General features: G+C 44.3%; 1 protein-coding gene across 1 annotated transcript; it reads left to right on the forward strand.

The window, feature by feature from the left end:
* The first annotated feature begins 1067 nt into the window (after positions 1-1067).
* cd81 (CD81 protein) lies at positions 1068-22613 on the forward strand. The gene is made up of 8 exons (NM_203940.1): positions 1068-1199; positions 18193-18307; positions 18409-18506; positions 18864-18938; positions 20524-20634; positions 21009-21110; positions 21190-21273; positions 21927-22613. The coding sequence occupies exons 1-8, from the start codon at positions 1134-1136 to the stop codon at positions 21987-21989; spliced, it is 714 nt and encodes a 237-aa protein (NP_989271.1). The 5' UTR covers positions 1068-1133; the 3' UTR covers positions 21990-22613.
* Positions 22614-23490: the final 877 nt, after the last annotated feature.

The raw sequence follows: 23490 nt of genomic DNA on the forward strand, positions 1-23490 counted from the left end.
CCCCTAATTTAAACATTGCAAAAGGGAAAGCCCCTCTCTCCCGCTCCTGAACATGGGATTGTGTAAATATTAATCACACAGGCCTCTCGCTGTCAGAGGATGCTGGGAGCTGTAGTAGTGTGGCTCAAGGGCCGTGGGTAGATTGAGGGGGTTCATCAACATAAATCAATAATCGAAGACAATATATAAATAATCTAAATTCTTAATTCTCATTTTTTAAATATTTACATTTATAGTTATGTAATTCTAAAGGTGGCCATACACGCACCGATAATATCGTACGAAACCTCGTTTCGTACGATATTCGGTGCGTGTATGGTATGTCGGCGAGTCAACCGATATCGCAGGAAGCTGCTGATATTGGCCGACTCGCCGATCGGACCAGTTTGAAAATTTTGATCGGGCGCCATAGAAGGCGCCTGACCAAAATCTCCCTTCAGCGCTGAATTGGCAGAAGGAGGTAGAAATCCTATTGTTTCTACCTCCTTACCTGTCGATTCAGCCCTGAATGGTGTGCGGCGGATCTGACGATGTTTCGTGCGACCACGTGTATGGCCAGCCAAGTTCCAGCTGCTTACTGGTTGCTAAGGATTAATTGCCTTAGCAACCAAGAAGCCATCAGAAAGGAAGAGGGGAAGGTCCATAGGAACAGACCAAAATAAAAAGTGAGGTAATTACAAATACACATACAACTAATCCCTCACACTTTTTTTGTTGTTGCTGGTCTCAGACGACCAGATAGCATGTTTTGTAACAGCACAAACGTCCTTATCACCTTCCTTATTCTATATAGAGATATTTAGATGGAACTTTATCAGTTTCAACTATTTAACATGAGTTTTCTGTGGAGAAATAACAAGGAATGCTGGGAAATGGCGTTGAAAACACAGTGAGTAGTAGTGCAAGGGACACAAGCGCCTCAGGAGGATACCCCAACCCTGATAGCCATTGGCTTGTGAGGAAGCCCCCCTTCCTTAAAAGGAGGGGGGGGGGGGCAGGGGAGGGGAGTGGGCGTGGCACAGACACTGTATGGGGAGGCGGCTTGGCTGTGTCTGCACCTTGTCTCTCCGCTCTCGCATCTCTGATCCGCTTTACAGCTAATAAGGGACAGGGGAACGCTCAGCGCAGCCGCCATGGGGGTAGAAGGATGCACCAAATGCATTAAATATCTGCTCTTTGTCTTCAACTTCATCTTCTGGGTGAGTGTGCCTTATCCATTGGGTATTTGTAAGGGTACAAACGAGGGGGGCACAGGGTTCCACTGACCCCCCCCCCCCCATCGCCATTCCTACAGATCCTGAGATAGCGCTTAGGGGGGTGAGGGTTGGCTGGAACCTGGGAATCGTAGTGTTTGTGAGTTGGGAGGGGGGTGATGGGGCGGAATTATATCAGGGTGGGGAATGGATGAACCCTGTAGCACAGTGCGTTCCAGCCAGGGAAAGGGTCGCTCGGTGCCAGCCCTGCTGTTTCCCATGGATTTCAGTGTGGCTGTAATGGGAGGGGGGGGATCATTCTGTGCCCCCTCCTCTGTCCTACTCAGTAACCAACAACAGCCCCTCTGCAGGGTCTCCAACACCACGTGGTGCAGAGGGGGAATAGTGGGGGCTGCTGAGCCCAACTGGGCAGTTTAGCCCCTCCTTACCCATAGCCCCTCATGTATCACAATAACATTGCCCTATATATATATATATATATATACACCCCTGGCACAGATAGGCATCCCCAGCCACTGGCCCCCAGCATTAACAGGCGGCAACTCTCTCCTTGTGCTTTAAATTGCACTCTAGGCGGGATGCTGGGAGTTGTATTACAGAACAGCTGCCGATTGGACAGCACTGATGTTATGTACTGGGATTAAAGACTGTGGGAAAATTGCGGGGATTGCTATTGAGCAACAGGCAGGGCGCAACTGGTTGGGAGTAGCTGCCCATTGCCTTTCCCTTATTTCTTTAAAATCTTAGGCTTTATTATAATGCTATGCTGATACAGTGGGTGCATGCTAAGCAAAACTGAGGGTGATTATCATCATGCTTATTGCATGTATGTTACACACACAGTATTCACAGACAGGGCAAAGGATTACAGTGCTGTACAATAGAGCGGCGTATATATCAAACCATAACGATTATATACAAATACTGACTGTTATAGGAAGTACAGAGGGCCCTGCTCAGTAGAGTTTCCAGTCTATAAGGTGCAGGATGTATAATTGTACAACAGTTGTGACAATGGAAATGATAATACTGCGGAAACAATTTCAGTGGGCGTGTTTACACTATACTTGTGACGTACAGCGTTGTGTTTGTGCCTGTGTTGCCCCCAAAATGCATCCATCTGTTCAAAGAATTATGTATTTATGTATATAATCACATCCACAAGCCAGTTTCTCTTTATAGTGACTTTATAGTGTTTGCTTATTGGCTGCTTTGTTATATAAAGGTATGGAAAGGTTATTTTTATTTACAGCAAAAAATCCAGCCCCCAGAACTGTATGCGTTGGAAGATACAATAGAGTGCTTTAAGTGTAGAATTTCTAGTGTCAGGAGGGATTAAAATTGATGATTCCAACATGTTTGCCATCTTTAGAATAATCTGGCCATTAGAATGGGGCCCATTGGTGTATTGGAGTCAGAGGATAAGGCATTAGGGTGAAGACAGACGGGGCAATTGGTCACCGCGATTTTTAAAATTCAATCGCAGCAACTAATTGCCACCACTAATTGCCGCAACAACACGGAGGTTGGATGACTAATTAGGATTACACTGTAATGACATCATTTGGTTAAGATGTGCTTATAAAGCATTTTTCATTGGGTTATACATTCCTTACATTGTTTATTGGCCATATGTGTTTATGTGTACATGAGTGGGCGGGTTGACTATCTGCTACCACATTGCTATGCTAGGATGTAAGGCTCCCTTCCATGCATCTGTTTTGAATTAATAGTTCATAACAGCATGAAGAATGGCAGTGTGTAGAAAATGGCACCTGGGTGTAAGTTGTCCTATAATGTCCAATCAGGAGTGGGGCCCCTAAGCTCATCTCTTAGTAGAGCAACATGAGGGAAGCTTATTAATCTCCTTAATAATAGGGAGAGATGGTGCCTATAGTAACAGTGAGATAATAGCCTCTGGGAAGGGACTTTGGCTGTGGAATAGCAGGTATAGTAGGGAGAGATGGTGCCTATAGTAGCAGTGGGGGGATAATAGGCTCTGGGAAGGGACTGGGGCTGTGGGATAGCAGGTATAGTAGGGAGAGAATTTTATTAAAATATATTTAACAAATACAATAAAACAATAATTACATTTCAATCAAGCAAAAAACAAAAACCAAAAAAACATAAATCAATATTACATCAAAAACAAAACGTACTTTCCTGCAAAGCATCTTATTTCTTACAGATCATTATAAAACACATATCAAGAGGCATCTTTATGTTTCTTTTTTTGAGAATTGTCCAAACATTTCCCAGCAGACCGTTTAACCTGTACCCGCACACCTGCCCCCTGACTCTCCATCACACTTTCCTCCTCCAACTCCCCTTCCTCCAGTGACTCCTTTTCTGCCCCCTGAGACTGAAAAGCCCCTTCCCTTTTGCTCTTCTTCCTGCTGGAGATGATATCAGATGAGAGACTTTTCCTTTTCTCCCTCTCCTCCTCCTCCTCCATTCTCTCCAACTCTACCTGTTCCTCTGCTAAATCCCCCCATGACTTCCCTCCTGGCAAAACAAACCTATTTTCAGTTGGGAGGGTAATTACACCTGGGCACTGAGCCTCCTTAGCTTTATTTGATTTGCTGCCCACCACTATCCAACCATCCCCTCCGCCTCCCTCCTCTTGGGCTGCCTGTACCGCTGCCTGTGCCTTTGCCTGTTTGTTCTCCCCCTCTTTCCCTCTCACCTCTGTTGGGCGCCCCCTGTCTGTCTCTCTTGCCCCACCTGCCCTCTCCTCCCCCCTTCCCTCAGTCTGGGGCAAGTTCTCCCCTGGCATTGGGGTACTCATTACTTTTTCCAGATTGGGACAAGCCTTCCTAATGTTGCGCCAGGCGTCGGGGCAGGCCCTATAAGCATGGCCGGATTGCATACACAGGTTACACTTTATTGCTTTGACACACTCCTTGCTTGGGTGCCCAGTCTCCCCACACAAAGCACATTTCTGTATGTTGCACTTTACAGCATAATGTCTGTTGGACCCACATTTATAGCATAGCCTGGGCTGGCCCACATAGAAACAGACACCCCTTGCTTTCCCAATGAAAAAGGAATTTGGGAGATGTTTCTGAACATTCTGATCCACATGCAATTTCACTTGGACTTTATACCCCCCTACCCAGAATCCCTCCTCATCAAACACCGGCTCTAGGGGGGATAGGACAGTGCACTGGCGCCGGAGCCATATGAGGATGTCCTGCTCATGCACTGTCTCTCTCTTCATGATAATGGTGACCAGTTTGGTTTCGGGTTTGGACACAGGGATTACCCTAAACCCCTCCCATTCCTTGGCCTCTTTACTCAGATGGTACCGCCTCCAGAACTCCTCTAACCCTTGGGATAGCTTATAGCTTAAATCAAACTCTGTGTCTGTGACACTCAGCAAGGCATAAACGTCCTGTGGGGTAAAACCCAGCAACTGTTTAATAATGTTTCTGCCCACAAACCTGCGCCCCGGGAAATCCTCCCTCTCTTTCTCCCACTTAATTTTCACAACATTTTTCCTCTTATCAAACTCATCATCAAACTCCTCATCCTGCTCACGTGCAAAGAATCTCCTTCCCTCCCAAAACACTGCCCCCCGCAGCCCCAGCAACACTCTCAGTCCCCCCATGCACATTGCTTTCCCAGCAGAATAAACGACATTTTTTCCTTCCCCTCCCCCCTCACTCACACACATTGCATTACCTGCAATCACCTGCACCTCAGCTGCACCACTCCCAGCCACTTGCACCTCAGCTGCCCCAGCACTCACTGCCCCTCCCCCCTCACTCACACACATTGCATTACCTGCAATCACCTGCACCTCAGCTGCCACCACTCTCAGCTGCTTGCCCCACACTGCCCCCAGCACTCACCCCACTAACGGCAGCTGCACACACACTATCAGTATGGGAAAGACCGTTACTATGCACAATGTTAGTAGCAACGCTACATTCAGTAAAAGTTTTTGAAACTTCAGTCTCTTTGAGCAGTTCAGCAACTTTAGCAGTCTCTCAGCAGTCACATTGCCCCTCTTTCATCTGCTCAAATCTCTGTTTGTTGTCATACAGTTCCTTCCATGGCTCTATAACAGCCAAAATGTCTTTAATGTTAATTTCAGTCTCTTCCAGCTCCTTATTGTGGAAAGCCAACTCCCTGATGTACTGAGTTCTCCTCTCTCCTCTCAGCAACTTCTGATTTTTTATCAGTCTGTCAATGTCTCTGTTTAAATTGTTTTGCTTCTCCTCCAAACACCGCAGCTCCTTCAAAGCATTAATTATTGTATCATACTGTATTACAGTCTCAGTACCTTTGTGCACTTCCCCAGCCTTCCCCAGGGGCCCGGCAGCCATTACCTGCTCACTCTCCAGGGCCACACGGCTTCCATGCACCTCACAAGCAGCAGCCATTTCCTGGTCACTCCGAGCGCTTTCTGCAACTTTTAGGGCCACACAGCTTCCATGTTCCTCACAGGCAGCAGCCATTTCCTGGTTGGTCAGAGCACTTTCTGCAACTTCCAGGGCCACATGGCTTCCAAGCTCCTCACTGCCAGCAGCCATTTTGCAGTCATCAGACTCTCCTCTCACCTCCTGGTCTGCCTCTGTTGTAGCTCCGCAGCTCCCTGCAGTTACTCCAACACCGGCGCCCAGGTCCTCAGAGTCACTCTCCATGCCGCTTTGGGAACAGGTTTTGCTTTTCTTTTCCTTCCCTTTAAGAGAGCAGGAAACATTGCCCTCTGCAGTGCGCTCCACTGTCACCACAATGTTGGACCCAGTGGCCTTCTTGCTGCTTCTCAAACGGGTTTTCACTACCCGGCTAAACGGTTTAATCGCTTTCTTCCCCATTGAGTAGGGAAAAACAGCAAAAAACAAAGAAAAAATACCCACAAAAACTAACCCCCAGACCCAGCCGGGCCTGGGAGAAAGTCACAACTCCACAGAGCACTCAGAGCACCTCCACTCAGTAGCAACAGCAATGAGCAAATGGCCTCTGGGAAGGGGGTGTGGCTGTGGGATAGCAGGTATAGTAGGGAGAGATGGTGCCTATAGTAGCAGTGGGATAATAGCCTCTGGGAAGGGACTGTGGCTGTGGGATAGCAGGTATAGTAGGGAGAGATGGTGCCTATTGTAGCAGTGGGGGGATAATAGCCTCTGGGAAGGGACTGGGGCTGTGGGATAGCAGGTATAGTAGGGAGAGATGGTGCCTATAGTAGCAGTGGGGATAATAGCCTCTGGGAAGGGACTGGGGCTGTGGGATAGCAGGTATAGTAGGGAGAGATGGTGCCTATAGTAGCAGTGGGGATAATAGCCCCTGGGAAGGGACTGTGGCTGTGGGATAGCAGGTATAGTAGGGAGAGATGGTGCCTATAGTAGCAGTGGGGGGATAATAGCCTCTGGGAAGGGACTGTGGCTGTGGAATAGCAGGTATAGTAGGGAGAGATGGTGCCTATAGTAGCAGTGGGGGGATAATAGCCTCTGGGAAGGGACTGGGGCTGTGGGATAGCAGCTATAGTAGGGAGAGACGGTGCCTATAGTAGCAGTGGGAGGATAATAGCCTCTGGGAAGGGACTGGGGCTGTGGGATAGCAGGTATAGTAGGGAGAGATGGTGCCTATAGTAGCAGTGGGGGGATAATAGCCTCTGGGAAGGGACTGGGGCTGTGGGATAGCAGGTATAGTAGGGTGAGATGGTATTGTCGACATTGTTTGTATATATAAGGGATGCTCCTGCTGAATCTGGCTGTGTGTGCAGCATTAGGACTAGGCAATGAGGTGTTACCTGTGGGAGTTCCATCCTTTGAGGCAAAGTTTCCAGTGATATGGAATATTTATTTATTTTCTTCCTGTGTGTCTATTGTGGAAAATAAACCAGCCCTTAACAAAAGCAGCAGTCTGTTATTTAGTGTTTATGAAATATTTACAATTTGGCATAGCCCCACCCTTCCTTAGCCCACCATTTTAAAGGCAAAGTAATGCCACAGTGCCTACCTTTCCAAGAAAAAATATGCAGCTATTTGTGTTTGACAGTTATATATACACGTATTTTTGTCTTTGTCTGGGCAATGTCTGTGTCAATTCAGCACTGAGTAGTAACTAAGGCTGCTGTCTTTGAGGTATTTTACACGACAGTAATAGGGAAGAAAGGTAGCAGCTATAAAAAGTGTGCTATATTTTTCCCAGAAAACATGGGAATTCTAACCGATAAGAACCAGTTAGCTCTGATTGGTCAAATGCAGTAAGACTAATGAAAGCAAAACTCTTACTGGTTGCTGTGAAGAAGCTGAAAGGGGCATCTCTCTGTCTCTCTCAGATGATGTGCTTTGGGCCTGAGGCCTAAGGACAGGCTTTTCTATGGTTGTTGTTTTTGACTGACACAGGTGGCAGTGGTTTTAAACCCTTTTCTGCGCATATAAATCAGAAACCTAAAGCCTACACTACCCTCTGTGTGCCTGCGTATGTAACCGATCACTCTGAAAATAACTCTCGTTTCCCACCCACCCCCGTGGTAATTATTACTCAGTGTGATCAGACTAACAGTTGGGTGACAGAGAAAGAAACCAGCATGCAAGAAACATTACCCCAATTGGCAGATCAGAGTGTATAATGAAGAAGTGTGGCGGTGAAATTATTATCAAACCCTTTACATTTCTTTAGAATTAAGAAATATTTTTTTTAGGGAAATTGCCCAAGTGTAGAGCAGTGCAGTAAGGTTGGCAGCTTATTGATACCATTACAGGTCAGTCAGTCATCACAGAAGGCTATGGAGAGGCAGTTTTGAGTGTGTTTTGCTGGCCCTTGAGACGGCTCCTGCGATACCACCCCTCGGCCCCCCACACTTACCTTTACAACGTCAGAGGGAGTCCAGGGAGGCCTCATTGCTAGTGTAGAGCAATCTCTTAACTAGTAGAGCCGAATTTGAGCCGCACTCAAAAAGCCGCTCCTGGTAACTTTGAGGGCCCTGCCGTCTGAGGCGAGTTTCTCAACTCACCTCATGGCAGCAGCCCCCCTGCACCTGCGGAGCTGGAAAAAATGATGGATGATTGGCTATTATGTTGCCGCTATGCACACTATCAGCTTACAGGGGGCTTTATTTGGTAGCAATCTTGTTTTTATTCAACCAAAACTTGCTGCCAGGTCAGGAATTCAAAAATAATTACCTGGTTTGGGGGCACTGAGAGCAACATCCAAGGGGTTGGTTGCCCCCAAGCCACTGGTTGGGGATCACTGCTTTAATATAATCAACCAATACACATTCTAGTAAGCTTGCCAAGCCCTCGTATATATTGTTGCTTTTGATAACTACAGGGGTCACTTGGCGACCACAATTGCCACACTTTTACTGGTTCCTCAGCAAGAGTTAACTTCAACAAATCTTTTTGTGTGGTGAAGTCCCTCAAAAGTTTCCTCAAGCTGCCTGTGAATTGTGTGGGCACAAATTCTCCTCTGTTGGAGCCTCCTGTCTTTGTTGCACTGGCTCACACATCTAGAGCCACATTTCCCTCCCACAGACCAAGAAATGGGCCAAACAGGTGCTTAAATGTATTGGGATACATTATTCTTCTAATGGCATGTCGCTGTTCTTTTTCATTGTTTGGATGTGTTTTCCATTTTAAGTGAGCAGTTGGGCATTTTATAACTTAGTTGGGAGGCCACTAAACTCTTGGGCAATGATACATGGAGCTATTAGTAGCCAGTTACTTGTCACAGCTACAAAATAGACAATACTGATAGTGTCATAGCCTTTATTTATGTTGTCCTGCTGAATCAGGCTTGGAATACCTGTTCTCACTTGTGTTAAGTCTAGAGCAGTGATCCCTAACAAGTGGCTCAGGGGCAACATGTTGCTTACCGAGCCCTGATGACCCCCTTTGATGTGGCCTCAAAGTAGGTGCCCATTTTTAAATTTCTGGCTTGTAGCCTCCTGCACTCAAGCAGACCACATGGGGCTACCAAATAGCCAATTGCAGTCCTTATTTGGCATCCCCAAAGAACTTTTTTGATGCTTCTGTGGCTCACCTTTTGGTGTGTGGCTCATAAATAAAAAAGGTTGGGGATCCCTGGTCTTGAGTTACCAGCCATATTTGAATGGCCACTCCCTACAGACCGATAGAGCCACCCTATTGCACTGCATAAGGATATAAAGATACAGTGAGGGGATAGGGATACAGTCAGAAAAAACAAATCTGGTTACACATTTTGTTCCTTTTCACACTCTACTGTGAGACTGCTGGTAATTGGCTTTATAGACCAATTTGTGGTGCAACCACAGCAGAACAAAGATGATGGAAAACTAAGCAGACTGATGTCTAGAGTTTGTGATTCTCTTTAGCAAATAGGACTGTAAGCTGATCAGTTTTTTCAATATAATGAATTGATGTGTTGGGCCAAATTATACTCTGAGACCTGATCAATTCTAATAATTTGTTGGCAGAATTAAACACTCCCTATATAGATATTAGGGCTCATTTATGTCTGCAAGCACAGTGGGCAACTTGTGCTTTTCCCTGCTGTCAGAACTTGCGTCAAAATGTGCGTTATGCACTTCTGTATAGTTGAGCTTGGTGCTTCTCAGTCCTCCTTACCTTACTTTCCAAATTGGGTGATGCTGCACCTAATTAAGCAGAGAAACCCTGGAGCTACCGCCACCTCCTAAACCGGGCACCATACATCAATAGGCCCAGTACACTTGCACCCAAAGAATTGAGTGTAGACATCACTTGTATGCCGAACAACGAAAATGATAGCAGGCAGACTTCTAAAATATTTGACAAATTAAACGCAATTATGTCAGGCACAGTGCAACTCCCGCTTATGGCATCAAGGACACTTGCATTCTGAGAAAAAATTCTGCATTGTGGGAGAAACATGGCAACTGTGCTCGAAGTTGCAATTTGCTCACTGCATCTGCAGACATAAATGAGCTCTATTGGCTACTGATTTTTCTTGACCAAACTGGAAGCCCATTGGATAGTGGCCTTTTCTTCAGTCTTGTTTACATATTGAAAGTATGGTCAGCCAGGGACAGAATTCAACCCTGTCTTTGGCAGCAGCACTACACTCCCTCTGGCTTACCTACAAGATGCGGTTTATCACATGGGTGATGGAATCAGAGATCTTACATGAATGAGTCTGCATCACCTTCAGCAGGAAGGCAGAAGAAAGAGGCATGTAATCGTGCAAATGGCAAACAGAAAGTGAAAATAAGGTATAGGCTGATGTCCCATGGGGGACATTTAGCCACCCCTGATAGATCTCTGCTACCGCGTGCAACTTATCTCTGCAAAGTGCCTTTCCATCACAACAATAATACAGTAATAATCAACAACAATACAATCTCTCCAATAGTGCCTTTCCAAACAACAATACAAGTCAAAGTTTCCTCCTGCAGGCAAGTTCGTGCGACTTTGGAAAACCAAAGCGATGCATAGGCCTTTCCACCAGTGACTCGATTGTTGCCGGTGGAAAGGCATTTTGGAGAGTCTAGTCCCCCACGGTAGCAGAGATCTATCACAGACGAATATATCTCTATGGGACATCAGCCTTAACATAGCGGGTAAGAAGATTTTACTCTCTGATCTGCTACATTAGTTTCTGCCCTACCGCACGCCCCTTTTTTTTATTTGGGGGGGGGGTTGCATCTTCTCTGGTGTCAGTCTGGGGGCCGCACCCTTCTGTTACCAGCTGTGAGGGTCTCCTGCCAAATAAATTCTTTCTGCCCCTGCTCTAGCTTTTTATAGACACAGGGGAAGTTTTGTGACTCTCTGTCTATGCCTAATAATACATTTAACCCTTTGCCGTGCGTAGCTACTCGTCAAACGGAACCTTCCCCTGTGCGTTGTTGCATATCAATTCCTAGACGTACCATAGCAAGGGAAGTGCATACAGAAGCACAAAATATAAGGTAAACCACAGCACAGAAGGTGAGGGTTGTGAGGTTTTAAAGGGGTAAACATAAAGCTCCCCTATAATAGGAGGAGTGCCTTATATTTTATCATGTGTTTAAAGGGGCAGTAACACCAATAAAAACATCCTGTATGAAAACCCTTGTGGTTTATTGTATCAAACATGATGTATACAAATATCTACAACAGCCAGTAATTGGTGACAAATGTCGCCACGTGTTTTGTTGCCGCTTTTTTAGAGAAAACGTGTCACTACTCAATGCCTACCAGTCTTCTATGGTGACATTAGTGTGGAGAAATACACAAATGGATCCAGTTACACTATTTATAAACAGGGCATAATATCATTTTAACTGGACTGAGGCACAGGCACGCCCTTCCCTGCAGACGGTTGCTTCCCATATTGCATAGTAGATGCTCCGTCACTGTGTTCCTCTCATTTATAGCTATTGCCTGGACCATAGGTGACATTGACAGGTCAGGTGTTGCTTGAAAATAAGGCAGTCAGATTTTGCACAATTACATGGCTGGCAAGTATTTTTGTTGGAGCAGTTGCCTAAAACTCATATAGGCTCCCCATAGGCTGATAGCACATGTGGCGGAGAAATTGCAGGAGTGGAATTTGTCAATGCACATGGGGCAGATTTTGGCTTAAAAACGCTGAAGTATGCATTTTCAGTCCAAAAACCACCTCCTACACCAGAAAAGTAATCCACTATAAAAGACTTGAACTGTGGACTTCAAGCTTTTTTCCAACAAATCCTTGAATGGGAAAGGAGGCTGGGCATTCACTTATTTATAGCTGTCTTATTATTTTTGTTACTGGTTTTACTGAATATATAAACCATGGCTTACAGACTTGAATAAAGTATTTCTATAACAGTACCTCTTTAAGACAATGTAACATAGCTTTTCTTGGAAAAACATTTACTTCCCCTTAATATATACTTCATGCTGTGAATTTCCCTAAAACACAGGACGACTCTTCCCGCGTATCCTGTTTCCGCTCTGCGGCTGGGCTTTACGTTGGGTGGTTTTTGCAGAAAAAGGGATAGGCTACGCCTCTTACTTCTCCCAAGTGCAGCCAGAAGTGACTAGGCCCTATACCAAACCACAAGCAGCTGTTCTTGCTTTCTCCCTTTCTATTGTAGCTGTGCTTGAGTGTGAGTAGGGATTTCTGGTATACGGTATATATATATATATATATATATATATATATATATATATATATATATATATACAAATACCAACTTAGTTACAACTGAAAGTAATAGTGTAGAACATTGCTGTCCAACTTATTACATGTTTTGGACCGTTATTTCTCATATAACATGTTCGAGGGCTGGATTAAATTACAATTGTGAGATATTACAGTGAAGTTTATGGTGCCTTTATGTAGACTGGGGCCCATACAAATTCTTTGAAGGGCCACATCTGGACTGCGAGCCTCCAGTTGGACAGCCCTGGTGTAGAAGATAAATTAAAGTAAGCTTAATAGGGGTGATGGAGGGCGCCTCACCCCCCTATATGATCAAGTAATGCACACAGAACCATCAGCTATCATGACCAGGAGATACAAAAGCCACAGCTGTAGTATGGAGAGATATCTGCAACAATCTTCTGAGCCCATATGTTGTGCTAGCAGTACATTCTCAGTGCCAAGGTCACTCAGTAGCTGTATTGCACAGTGTTTTGGCCAAACAACCTATACTATAGCAAGAACTGTGTGTTGGCAATGGTCATACTGAATAGAGTTAATGTATATGCAGATATAGTGCGCCCCCTGTTTAACAAGCACTAAGGGTCATTGGCTGCAGCAAATCCCAACACCGTAAGGGACATCAACAAGTGCTATGCAGCTTATCCAATGAAAATGTTAACTTTATCACTAATAAATAAATGGTAGAAAATTGGCCAGATATTTATTGGGCAGGTTTGAAAATCCCATTGGGCGAGGATCACTTTGGCACATTAATATGGTCCTCTCCTGGTGAGTCTTAATAGGCACCCATTATGATCCAGTTGTTCCCCCAGGCCAGATGATCGGATCTGCCCCATGTTGGCCAAGCATGTATGTGGCGAAATCTGGAAAGCTTTTTTGGCGACCTTGCCAAACAAGGAGATCTCAATGTATATGAACATCTTAAGCCTACTGGTGTGCGATTCTTTATTTGAAAACCCGTTGTCCAATAGAGCTTACAATTACAGCATTGCCATTTCCCGTAGAGCCATTATTAGAACATGAAATTCTTCATTTTGAATGCGCTGAGAGTGGATATCCTTTTTACGTAATATGGAGATCTTCGTAAAAGCAAAACAATAACTTTAATATCTTTACTATAATGTAATTGTTGTTTGGCTTTTACTAAGACCCTAATAGGGCACCTTGGCCTCTTCCCCATGCCTCTCGCCTTAGAACTCGAAATCGCATTCTCTTTCTTCACTGAGGAGATGACCTGCCATTACCCAAAACGCCTTTTCCTGAACAGTCATCTTCCTGAATAGCCTCTCATGTCAAAGCCGTTTACTTTTACGTTTTACTTCAATCTGCATTAAAAAGAAATTTTCTCACTGACTTCTCCAAATGCTCCAGCTGTTCCCTGTTGATGTGGTTAAGCTTGACTCAGTCCAACTATGCCTAAAATGAATAAAAAAAATAAAAAAATCTAAAAATGAAAAGAACAACCAAGAAAACAAAAACAGAAGGCAATGATAAACCACAAAGGCAGGAAGTACTTTATTAAAGAAACATTATTATTAGTTGTAGTTTAGTTTGTGCATTTAGTTTGAAAACCAGTTTCTAGGTCTCTGCCAGTTGGAAACTTGATTGGAGATCTTTCAGGCAGTGTAGGGAAAAAATGTTCTATACTAATGGGTAGATAGTCCAGTCATGGGCCATGTATGACCCAGATTTGGCCCTGAAAGATTTGCTAATTTTCTTGGGGCAGAGAAATGTGCACAAAGATGGTCATTTAAATCACCAAAGACGCACTGTGGTTCTTCTGGTAAATTACAAGGCTGGTCTGATAGATGTTATAGTCCACAGCGGCTGTGGTGCCACAGATTACCTGCCTGCCTCAAAAGATGAGCCATATCCTTCAGTAGACATGGCATTAATGTAAATGTGCTGTCAAGACTGACCCAATGCATTGTGGGATGGTGCTTTAGGGGAGAGTCATGTTGTGAGCACTTCTAGACCCTTTTATACAAGGCTGATAGATGAGATTGAGTGGAGACCAATTCCAACAAGATATAAATGCCTATTATAGCTTTTTGAACCATTTCACATGGTGCTGCCTTGCTCTTCTCGCACCAGGGTGCAGAAAAATTAACTGTGAGATTAGATCTGGGCTGTGCAGTAGAATTAATTTTGTTATTGGAAACCATCGAATCCATGCCATAAGTCTTCCTGGTGAGTGGTGATCAATCAGTGAGGATTTGCTTATGGCATAACTTCAGGGGCCCGAGATCCTTTGTAAAATGGTAAAATTAGGCCTGGGAGATCAGTTGAAATAATCTATGATGCATCACTGTGTATCAATATGGCAGCTCTGTGCATGATTCATGAGATTTTTTTGGACGTCTTTGCTTGGTTTTTAGTTTCCCTTTAGAGCATAATACAACATGTTTGCTAGGAAGAAAGGCAAAGTCACGGGTACCAGGAAGGAAATCTACTCCCCCTAGCAGGCACACAACTAAACGTTTTTAAAAATCTCAAAACTAAAAAACATGACTTTTTGTCCTAAAACAAATACACTATACAACATAGTATATTGTATTTCACTATCTCTTTAACAAACTTCCCCTTCCATTGAGCATTTTCCCATTACGCCCAGGCATCTATTGTCTAGGAACGAGTCCTTGGAGATGTTAGAGATTCAAGACCAAGCCTTGTCCCGGGCTCAGCCTTCCTCACCTCCTGTCTCCTAAAGTCCAACACTTCTGCTCTTCCTGTTTTGTTAAGCAATTTCCCCTTGCAGTTCCCATGTGCTGAGACCGTGCAAAACGCGTTTCTGATTTGTAGATGCCATGGTACGATTGTAGTCGTAGCAGGCTTACTATATAGAATAGTCTGAATAATAATGTATAGAATACTTTGTTGGCGTATAGAGCATTTATAAAGTGCTGTAACATTCTTCCCTTTTCATAACGGAGGTTCTGGCTCATTAAATGCCAGCCCAGCCCCTTGTGGCTCCCAGTGTTGAAGCGCAGCTGACCTGATGAACCGACAGGACTCCAGTTCCTGTTTATTTGGGCCCTGTTGACCCAACATATCCGTTAGTAGAATTGTACCTCATTTGAGGGGAAATAGTCATGTAGTTAAAAATGGAGGTTTGTACTTCAGAATCTGTACATATGATAGCCCTGTGTTTATGGAGCTTTTAGTCTATTGGGTGCTGCCTGAAGGGCAGAGACATATGGGGCCTCATTTACCGGCCAAAACTGGGAGCAGCTTTGCATTGAGTGAGAAGTGAAAGACATATGGGGTAATTTATTACCACAAGTGCAGTTGCTTCTACATGCGCTGGTCAATTGTGCAAAAAAAAACATTCTATAAAGGCACTTTGCATTAAACGGCGCTCCTTGAAATTCAATTCAAAGTCAATAATTTTTCTAGATTTATTATGCAACAAAACTGCGACAATTCCAGATCCGAAAGAGGGTGAAGATACACACAGCAATTAAATGCTGCCACTTTAAAAAAAAAATTGATCGCTGCAACTAATCACTGCAGGTTTTCCATCACAGATTTTAGTCGCTGCGACTAAATAGTAATAATCTGTGTGGATTTGGTGCCCAGATTAGTCGGTGCAACTTTTTAAAAATTTCCATGTGTGTCTTCCCCCTAAAACCTGTCATGTAGAAGTCAGTGGCAGGTGTCCCTTTTACAACTGGAAGATCTTTCTTTGCTTTATGGTTTTAGAGGTTTTTTGTTGATGGCTTTTGTGTGACAATACAAAAAAGTCACAGTTACAGTGTGACAAGTCGCAAAAAGTTGCGGTTTTCACAGCTTTTCTCATTTGTGCTTTTTCAGTTCAGATCTTTTGATAGATGACATTGTTGGAAATGAGTTTTTTAGTGCTTTTAAACAAATAAAAATCCAGACAAAACGAGTTTTAGTAAACCCTCCCCCTTAGTGTCATTTATTACATAACCCCAAATGTGCCTAATGAGGCAGGGGAACCTGCAGTCGCCTACAAAGCTGGTGTAGCCCCAGGGTTCAGGCAAACGTCATTTTGATGGTAAGCACCTGAAGTGAGGCCAACTGAATTTTTCAGCACAATTGTGTCCAATTCGCATCAAAATGCATAATTTTGGAACAATTTGGAGCAAATGCAGTCGTTAAGGGGAAAAAAACACTGTATTGGTGTTAAAAACATGGGAGTTGCACCTAAATTTACACTGTGCAACCTGCAATAATGACCTCTGCAAAGTGGTTCCTTTTATTCCTAGTTCCAATGCACCTATTGAGCCTATTAATGTGAATGAGCCACAGGGCGTTGAGCACAGATGCCATTGGCTGGGGGTTAAGTGTAGGGCTGTTTGCAAATTGCAGAAATGTTCCTCGTTGGTGCAACCCGCCTAATATTTACTGCCACATTTTCGCACCCATGTTCTAGCATCTCCTGAGCTGCACCTACTGATACATGTTGGGGCCACATTTCATTTATTGGGGCCGCAGAGGACACATGCAGCCCTAACAACAATACATTGATATGCCTGGTTTGCAGAGTGCTGCTAATTGGAATTTCTGTGTATAGCGGTGGTTTATCAGATGGTCTTATTCTATGTGCCCTAGAGCTGAGATTTTCAGTCTTTCGGGGTTACTCTCTTTCTTTTAGGAGCATTCCTTTACCAAACCATTTCAGCTGGCCATAGCCCCTTCCTGCAAAGGGGAATGTAACACAACAGGAAAGTCATGGCCAGAAAGCCTGAGACTTTGGAAGCTTAGGCAAGGCTGAACAGGCAAATGTAACACAACAGGAGGGTTGTGGGAAGGCTGTGGCCAGAAAGCCTGAGATTTTGGCAACTTAGGCAAGGCTAAACAGGGGATTGTAACACAACAGGAGGGCTGTGGGAAGGCTGTGGCCAGAAAGCCTGAGACTTTGGCAGCTTAGGCAAGGCTAAACAGGGGATTGTAACACAACAGGAGGGCTGTGAAGGCTGTGGCCAGAAAGCCTGAGACTTAGGCAAGGCTAAACAGGGGATTGTAACACAACAGAAGGGCTGTGGGAAGGTTGTGGCCAGAGAGCCTGAGACTTAAGCAGCTTAGGCAAGGGTAAACAGGAGATTGTAACACAACAGGAGGGCTGTGGGAAGGTTGTGGCCAGAAAGCCTGAGACTTTGGCAGCTTAGGCAAGGCTAAACAGGGGATTGTAACACAACAGGAGGGCCGTTGGAAGGTTGTGGCCAGAATACCCTGAGACTATGGCAGCCTAGGCAATGGTAAAAGGGGATTGTAATACAATAGGAGGGCTGTGGGAAGGTTGTGGTCAGAAAGTCTTACACTATGGCAGGTAAGGAAAGGTTAAAAGGGGATTGTAACACAACAGGAGGCCTGTGGGAAGCCTGTTGTGAAAATGGCTAAGTTTATGGCAGCATAGGCAGGGCTAAAACAGTAAGCTTGGTCAGTAGCACTCTCACATAAACTAGAATACAAATAACCCAGGAGGCTATCATTTTACAGTCAACTTTTAATATCTACATAAGACAAGATAAAGGGTAATTAAATAATGAAGTGGCCCTTCAGAAGGGTGTGTGCAAGATAAATGAATGCAGTGGCCGAGCTTGCATTAATAATTCATGTATAACTTTTGGCTATTGTTTCCTGACTGTTTGGATTGATGGGATACAGTAATGGATAGTGATTTGTGTGTGTCATCAGAAATGCCTCTTTATATCTGTCATTCCTGATATGGAATAGAACTGGCAGAAGTACCAGCTTTTATTTCTTGCTTAAATACCTGGTGTATGATCCTAAATACACTCTATATGCTCCAGTACATAGGCAGCACGTTTGCCCCTCAGAGGAATAGGTAGGCAAAGGGTGTTTGGCATTTGACTAACGTAACTGAATTGTCTTCTCTTTGTCTCCGTAGCTGGCTGGAGGTGTGATTCTCGGGGTAGCACTGTGGCTTCGACATGACCCCCAAACTTCCAACCTACTTTTCCAGCAGTTTGAGGACAAGCACGCACCAGGGACTTTCTACATTGGTGAGTTGAGTTTGGTCTCCCATATTGCCACCTTGATTCTACTCTCGCCCGCCTCAGCTTCTGTTCTACCTGTTTAACTGATAACTTGTATCTGTTTGTAGGTGTCTATATAATAATAGCAGTAGGCGCTGTCATGATGTTTGTGGGATTCCTGGGATGTTATGGGGCCATTCAGGAATCTCAGTGCCTTCTGGGAACGGTAAGTCACAGTTGTTATTCAGAGCTTTCTATTAATCTTAGTCGCAGAGATTTTTTAACAAGTTGCGACAACTAATCGCCACGTGTGTCTTCGCCCTAAGGGTGAAGACACAAGGAGCTACTAGTAGCAGCCACTTTTAATGAAAAGTAGCTGCTACTAAGTAGCTCTGTGTGTCTTCACCCTTATAAGTGAAATGCAGGCAGCAGCCTCTGGCATTGTCCAGTAGCTCAAGGCTGTCTGGGGTCTTTGGTTGTAGTTAAACTACAGCTGGTTGTAAGACCTGCATGAAGACTATAGGCTGTGGGTCAATAAGCTGGTTAGTGTCATTTTTACTCACCAAATGCCATGTATTTGCAGTTCTTTGCGTGCCTGGTGATCCTCTTCGCCTGTGAGGTGGCTGCTGGTATCTGGGGCTTTGTGAACAGGGATCAGGTGAGTATTTATGTAGTTACACTGTCTGGCCAAAGGCTGCTGAGAGGGAGGAATTACTTGTTAATTGTTACAAATAGTACATAAAGCTTCTTGTTCTGGGGGTTGCATCCTTATAGTTTTTGTGTGGTATAACTCCCAGCACCCACAGTTGGGGGTTCTATAGCTCAAGTGCCTCAACCGTGCTCAAATTGTGGTGTGCAGAAATATAAAATGACAAGCCACAGTGCTCAGGGAGGTGCAAGGGATCTCTGTACTCTACACCCCATTCCCCCAACCCACACCCATTTCCTACCAGGGCCACTGCCTAGGGGCCCCCACCCCAGTAGAGCACTCCTGCTTTTTTTATGCCACCCCCTCCCCCTGTCACAGGGGTTTCCGGCACCCACAAGTTCCCGGCAAGGTGCAGGGACATCAGGTTTTTTCCCAGTGACCCGCAGGTGAGTTCATTGCATTGGGAAATCACCCCCCACAGGTTGTGCAATACACCAGTTTGTGTGGTGTAAATGACCCCTAATAAGATGGTTGTACAACATGAAGCAGAAGGAGGGTGGCTGTGTGATAAACTCTTCCTTACTGACAGCCAGTAACGGGCGCATCATTCCAACACAGACAGTGAGGTATGGCCATGGCCACTTCTCCCACTGCCATGTCATGGGGTGCTGACCCTCATCAGGAAGTCCATCTGCATTCCATACCCCTTCCTTAGGCAGCAAAAATACATACTGTGCCTCCCGCCTGTTTCCTTTTCCTCTCATCTGTCACCTGTTTCCCTCTTCTGCTTCCTGTTTCTTCCGTCCTGCTCCCCCCCCCCCCCATTGCTTCCCAGTGCCCTGATAGTAGCCCTGCCTTCAGACTAGCTGTCCATTCACTAATCCTAGATAATTCATATTCATTGGAGTACCCATGCCCAGCTAATATCAGTGTTATTAAAGGGAAAGTAACACCAAAGAATGTTTCAAAGTACATAAAATATAATGTACTGTTGCCCTGCACTGGTAATAGTTCTGTGTTTACTTCAGAAAACCTACTATGATTGTTTTAAATAAGCTGCTGTGTAGCCACGGGGGCAGCCATTCAAGCTGGAAAAAGCAGATAAGGCACAGGTTACATGGTAGATAACAGAAAAGCTCTATATAATACAATGGGAATCTATGCAACTTATCTGTTATCTGCTATGTAACCTGTGCTTTTTCTCCTTTTTTTCATTTTAAATGGCTGCCCCCATGTCTACACAGCAGCGTTGTTTATATAAACTACTGTAGGGTTTTTAAAGCAAAAACTCAACTTTTTAGTACATTATATATATATCAGTTTGATACACTTTAATTTTTTGATGTTACTGTTCCTTTAGCATATTCAAAATAATTGCTCAGTATGATGTCAGTAGTGTTATTCTAGGACAGATTACAATAATGTATCTGTTCTGCAGCTCTCTGGCTTCGGCATTCTGGTTGCTACAGTCAATGACCCTAGAAACCGGATAAGATGAAAGAGAGGCAGAATGAAAAGGCAAATGCCATAATTCACAGGGCCATTTGGGGCCATTCTGCTGCCTTCACTGCTAATATTATACATATTTTGCCAGGTTTCAAAGGAAATGCGGCTTTTCTACAGTGAAGTGTATCAACATGCAACCACCGGGACTAAGGAACAGCAGCAAAAGGCTCTCCCTGTGCTCAAGGCCTTCCATGAGACAGTAAGTGTTAATTACCCTTCAGGGCATCTGGCTGATCAGCCCATGGGCCAAAAAGGCCAGTACTGGCCATACACTAGGTTGTCCAAGTGCTATTATTTCTATCGTTTGGGCCAATAGGCAATTGCAGCTGCAGGAAGTGAAGATGAATTTATTTGCCAACAAGATTTATTGCCGACATACATTCCCAGACACTCAGCAGTCTGCTTTAAATGGGCCAAACTGCCCAATCAAATCTGGCTGTGCATGGCCAACTTTATAAGGAAAAAAACCCTTATCCAATGTGTGTGTTTATTGTACTGAATGTATGCAGTTGCCTGTTATTGTAGTGATGGTCCCCATGTTTCAGCTAAACAGTCTTCTTCTTACCCTTCCAGCTGCAGTGCTGTGGCGACGCCAGTCTTAAAAAATATGTCACCATGAGCATCACCGATATGTGTCCGAAGCGTAGTAATATCCTAGAGCAAATCACCATAGAGGTTAGTATGCCTTTGGACGAAAGGGCTTTGGCACGGCTAGGACCATTCTTTCACACTAATCATTTACATTTTATTTCAGGACTGCCACCAGAAAATTGACGTCCTCTTTTCTACAAAGCTTTATTTGGTTGGCATCGCTGCTGTTGTGGTGGCCGTTATTATGGTAAGAACGCTGCACGCATTCCCTGTGCCTCTGTCTAATCTCCCCCGTCTAACCAGCCAGTATGCATAGCTCTGTGTGAAGGATTCCAGTATCCTATCATGGGCTTCTCCTACCATCAGAGAAATAGTTGCTGTATGGCACGTAGTACTGGTTGGGGGAAACTGGCACGTAGGGTTTTTTTTTTGTTTATTTTTGAATTATTTGCCTTCCTCTTCTGCATCATTCCAGCAAAAAAAAACTATTGCTCTGTAAGGCTACAATGCCATCATTATTGTTAGCTTTTTATTCCTTATCATTCTATTCATTCCCTCTCCTATTCATTTGGCAGTCTGTCATTCAAACCACTGCCTGGTTACTAAGAGAAATAAGCCTTAGCAACCAAATAGTTGTTGAAATACCAAACTGGAGATCTGCCGAACCAAAACAAAAGAAAATACAAAAACAATTGCAGATTGTTTCAGAATATTAATGTCTATGTCATCCTAAAAGTTTATTGAAAGGTGAAGCAGCAAGATAGAAGGTTCTGATCCACTTCTGCTCTTCTGTGCCTTATTACTTATTGCTGTTGTCCTATCCAGGCAGTTTGTTTTGTCCTTTAAATACTTGCATCTCAATTAATCAATTCTGCTTTTTCCCTCTTCTCTCTCCCATAGATCATCGAGATGATATTCAGTATGGTCCTGTGCTGTGGCATCCGGATTTATTCTGTATACTAAGGAACGTCTTTATTCTCCTATGTATATAAATCCTTGTCTTATTCCTCTTCCCCCAAACCCTCCCAACGTCTCCCTTTCAATTTTTTTTTTTTTCTTTTTTAAATATCCTACCCTCTTGGCGATCGAGTCAGTGTCCCGCCAGTGCAGTGGATTCCTAGCTTGGACTATCCCTATGTCTGTATGAGCGATGCTCTAGGTATTTCTTCAACAAGACACTCGGGAATTCGGGTGCCCTTGAATGTATACGGCCTGCTTGCAGGGCTCTGACTTCCAGTTTACAGCTTCTGCGGTCAGAAGGACGCATCATCTTGTGTTTGCCGCGCAATAAGATACTAAAGAGTTCCGTGGTAGGCCGGCTGAATTCAGCCACGTGCTACAATCAAGTCTGTGTGCGTCCGGCCACTCTTTACTTTCTTATTGCTGTCGAGTCACAATCTCTCCCCGTTTCACGTGTAAAAGATGTTGTGTTCGTACTTTTGGGAGAGGAGTCAATCCATATTCCTTGCACGATGGCCCCTATTTCCTACACTCCATCATTACATAGTAAATATATATATAAATATAAACATGTAAAAAGATTCTGATTAAAATCCTTTGGGGGCTTTTTTTTTCCCCCCACTGACACCAAAGTCTTGATTCATTTATTTATGGGGTGAAGGGATGGGGATGATGGGGGAATTCTCTAAAACCTTATGGGCAAAATTTGCTATTGGATAAAAATAAATTCTCCTGTTAAATTATATTATATAAAATAAAAATTAATGTTTATATTTGTGCCAGAAACACATACGCTTTATGGGTGTTTTGCAGACACACAGCAATTAATGCATGCTGCAGACTGAACTGATTTATGTATAGCCATGCAGCATACATTTACAAGCAGGGTGAGGGTGTGCCCAGGATCCTGTATGAGGAGGGCCAGAACTAGGGGGAGGCAGAAGAGACACCTGCCTAGGGTGCAAGGATGAGGGGGCTCCAGGCAGGTACATCTTCTGCCTAACTCTTGTCCATTTTTCTTGCCCTCACACATCGGGGTAAGGAGGCAAACTGGCCAGTCGCATTGCCTTGGGCGCCCAGCTGGCTTGGCACGCCTCTGTGTCTACACCCCTTTGGTTACATTACAGCAGGATATTGATCAAAGCAAAGAAACAGAAAACCCTGTAAGGAACACAGGATATATTTAGAGGCAAACCAAAAGTCTATACAAAATGTAATGAACATTCTAGCAATTTAGCTCCTGGGCACCGATTGTGAGGCACAAATTCCACATTTTATCCCATATTCTGGCACTTTTCAGTCTGAAATCACTCACTAGAGCATTGTTGGATTTAATTACCCATAGGGTTGCCCCTGCACCCAATTAATACATAATCCCTGCATGGCTAGCTAGAAGTTAAAGGGGAACTCCACCCAAACACAACTTCTGATTTTTGAAAAGCAAACACAATTTCAAGCAACTTTGCAGTATACATCAGTTAAAAAAAATATGCAGCCTTTTCAT

Source organism: Xenopus tropicalis, chromosome 4 (genome assembly GCF_000004195.4).
Source record: "Xenopus tropicalis strain Nigerian chromosome 4, UCB_Xtro_10.0, whole genome shotgun sequence".
Classification (NCBI taxonomy): Eukaryota; Metazoa; Chordata; class Amphibia; order Anura; family Pipidae; genus Xenopus; species Xenopus tropicalis.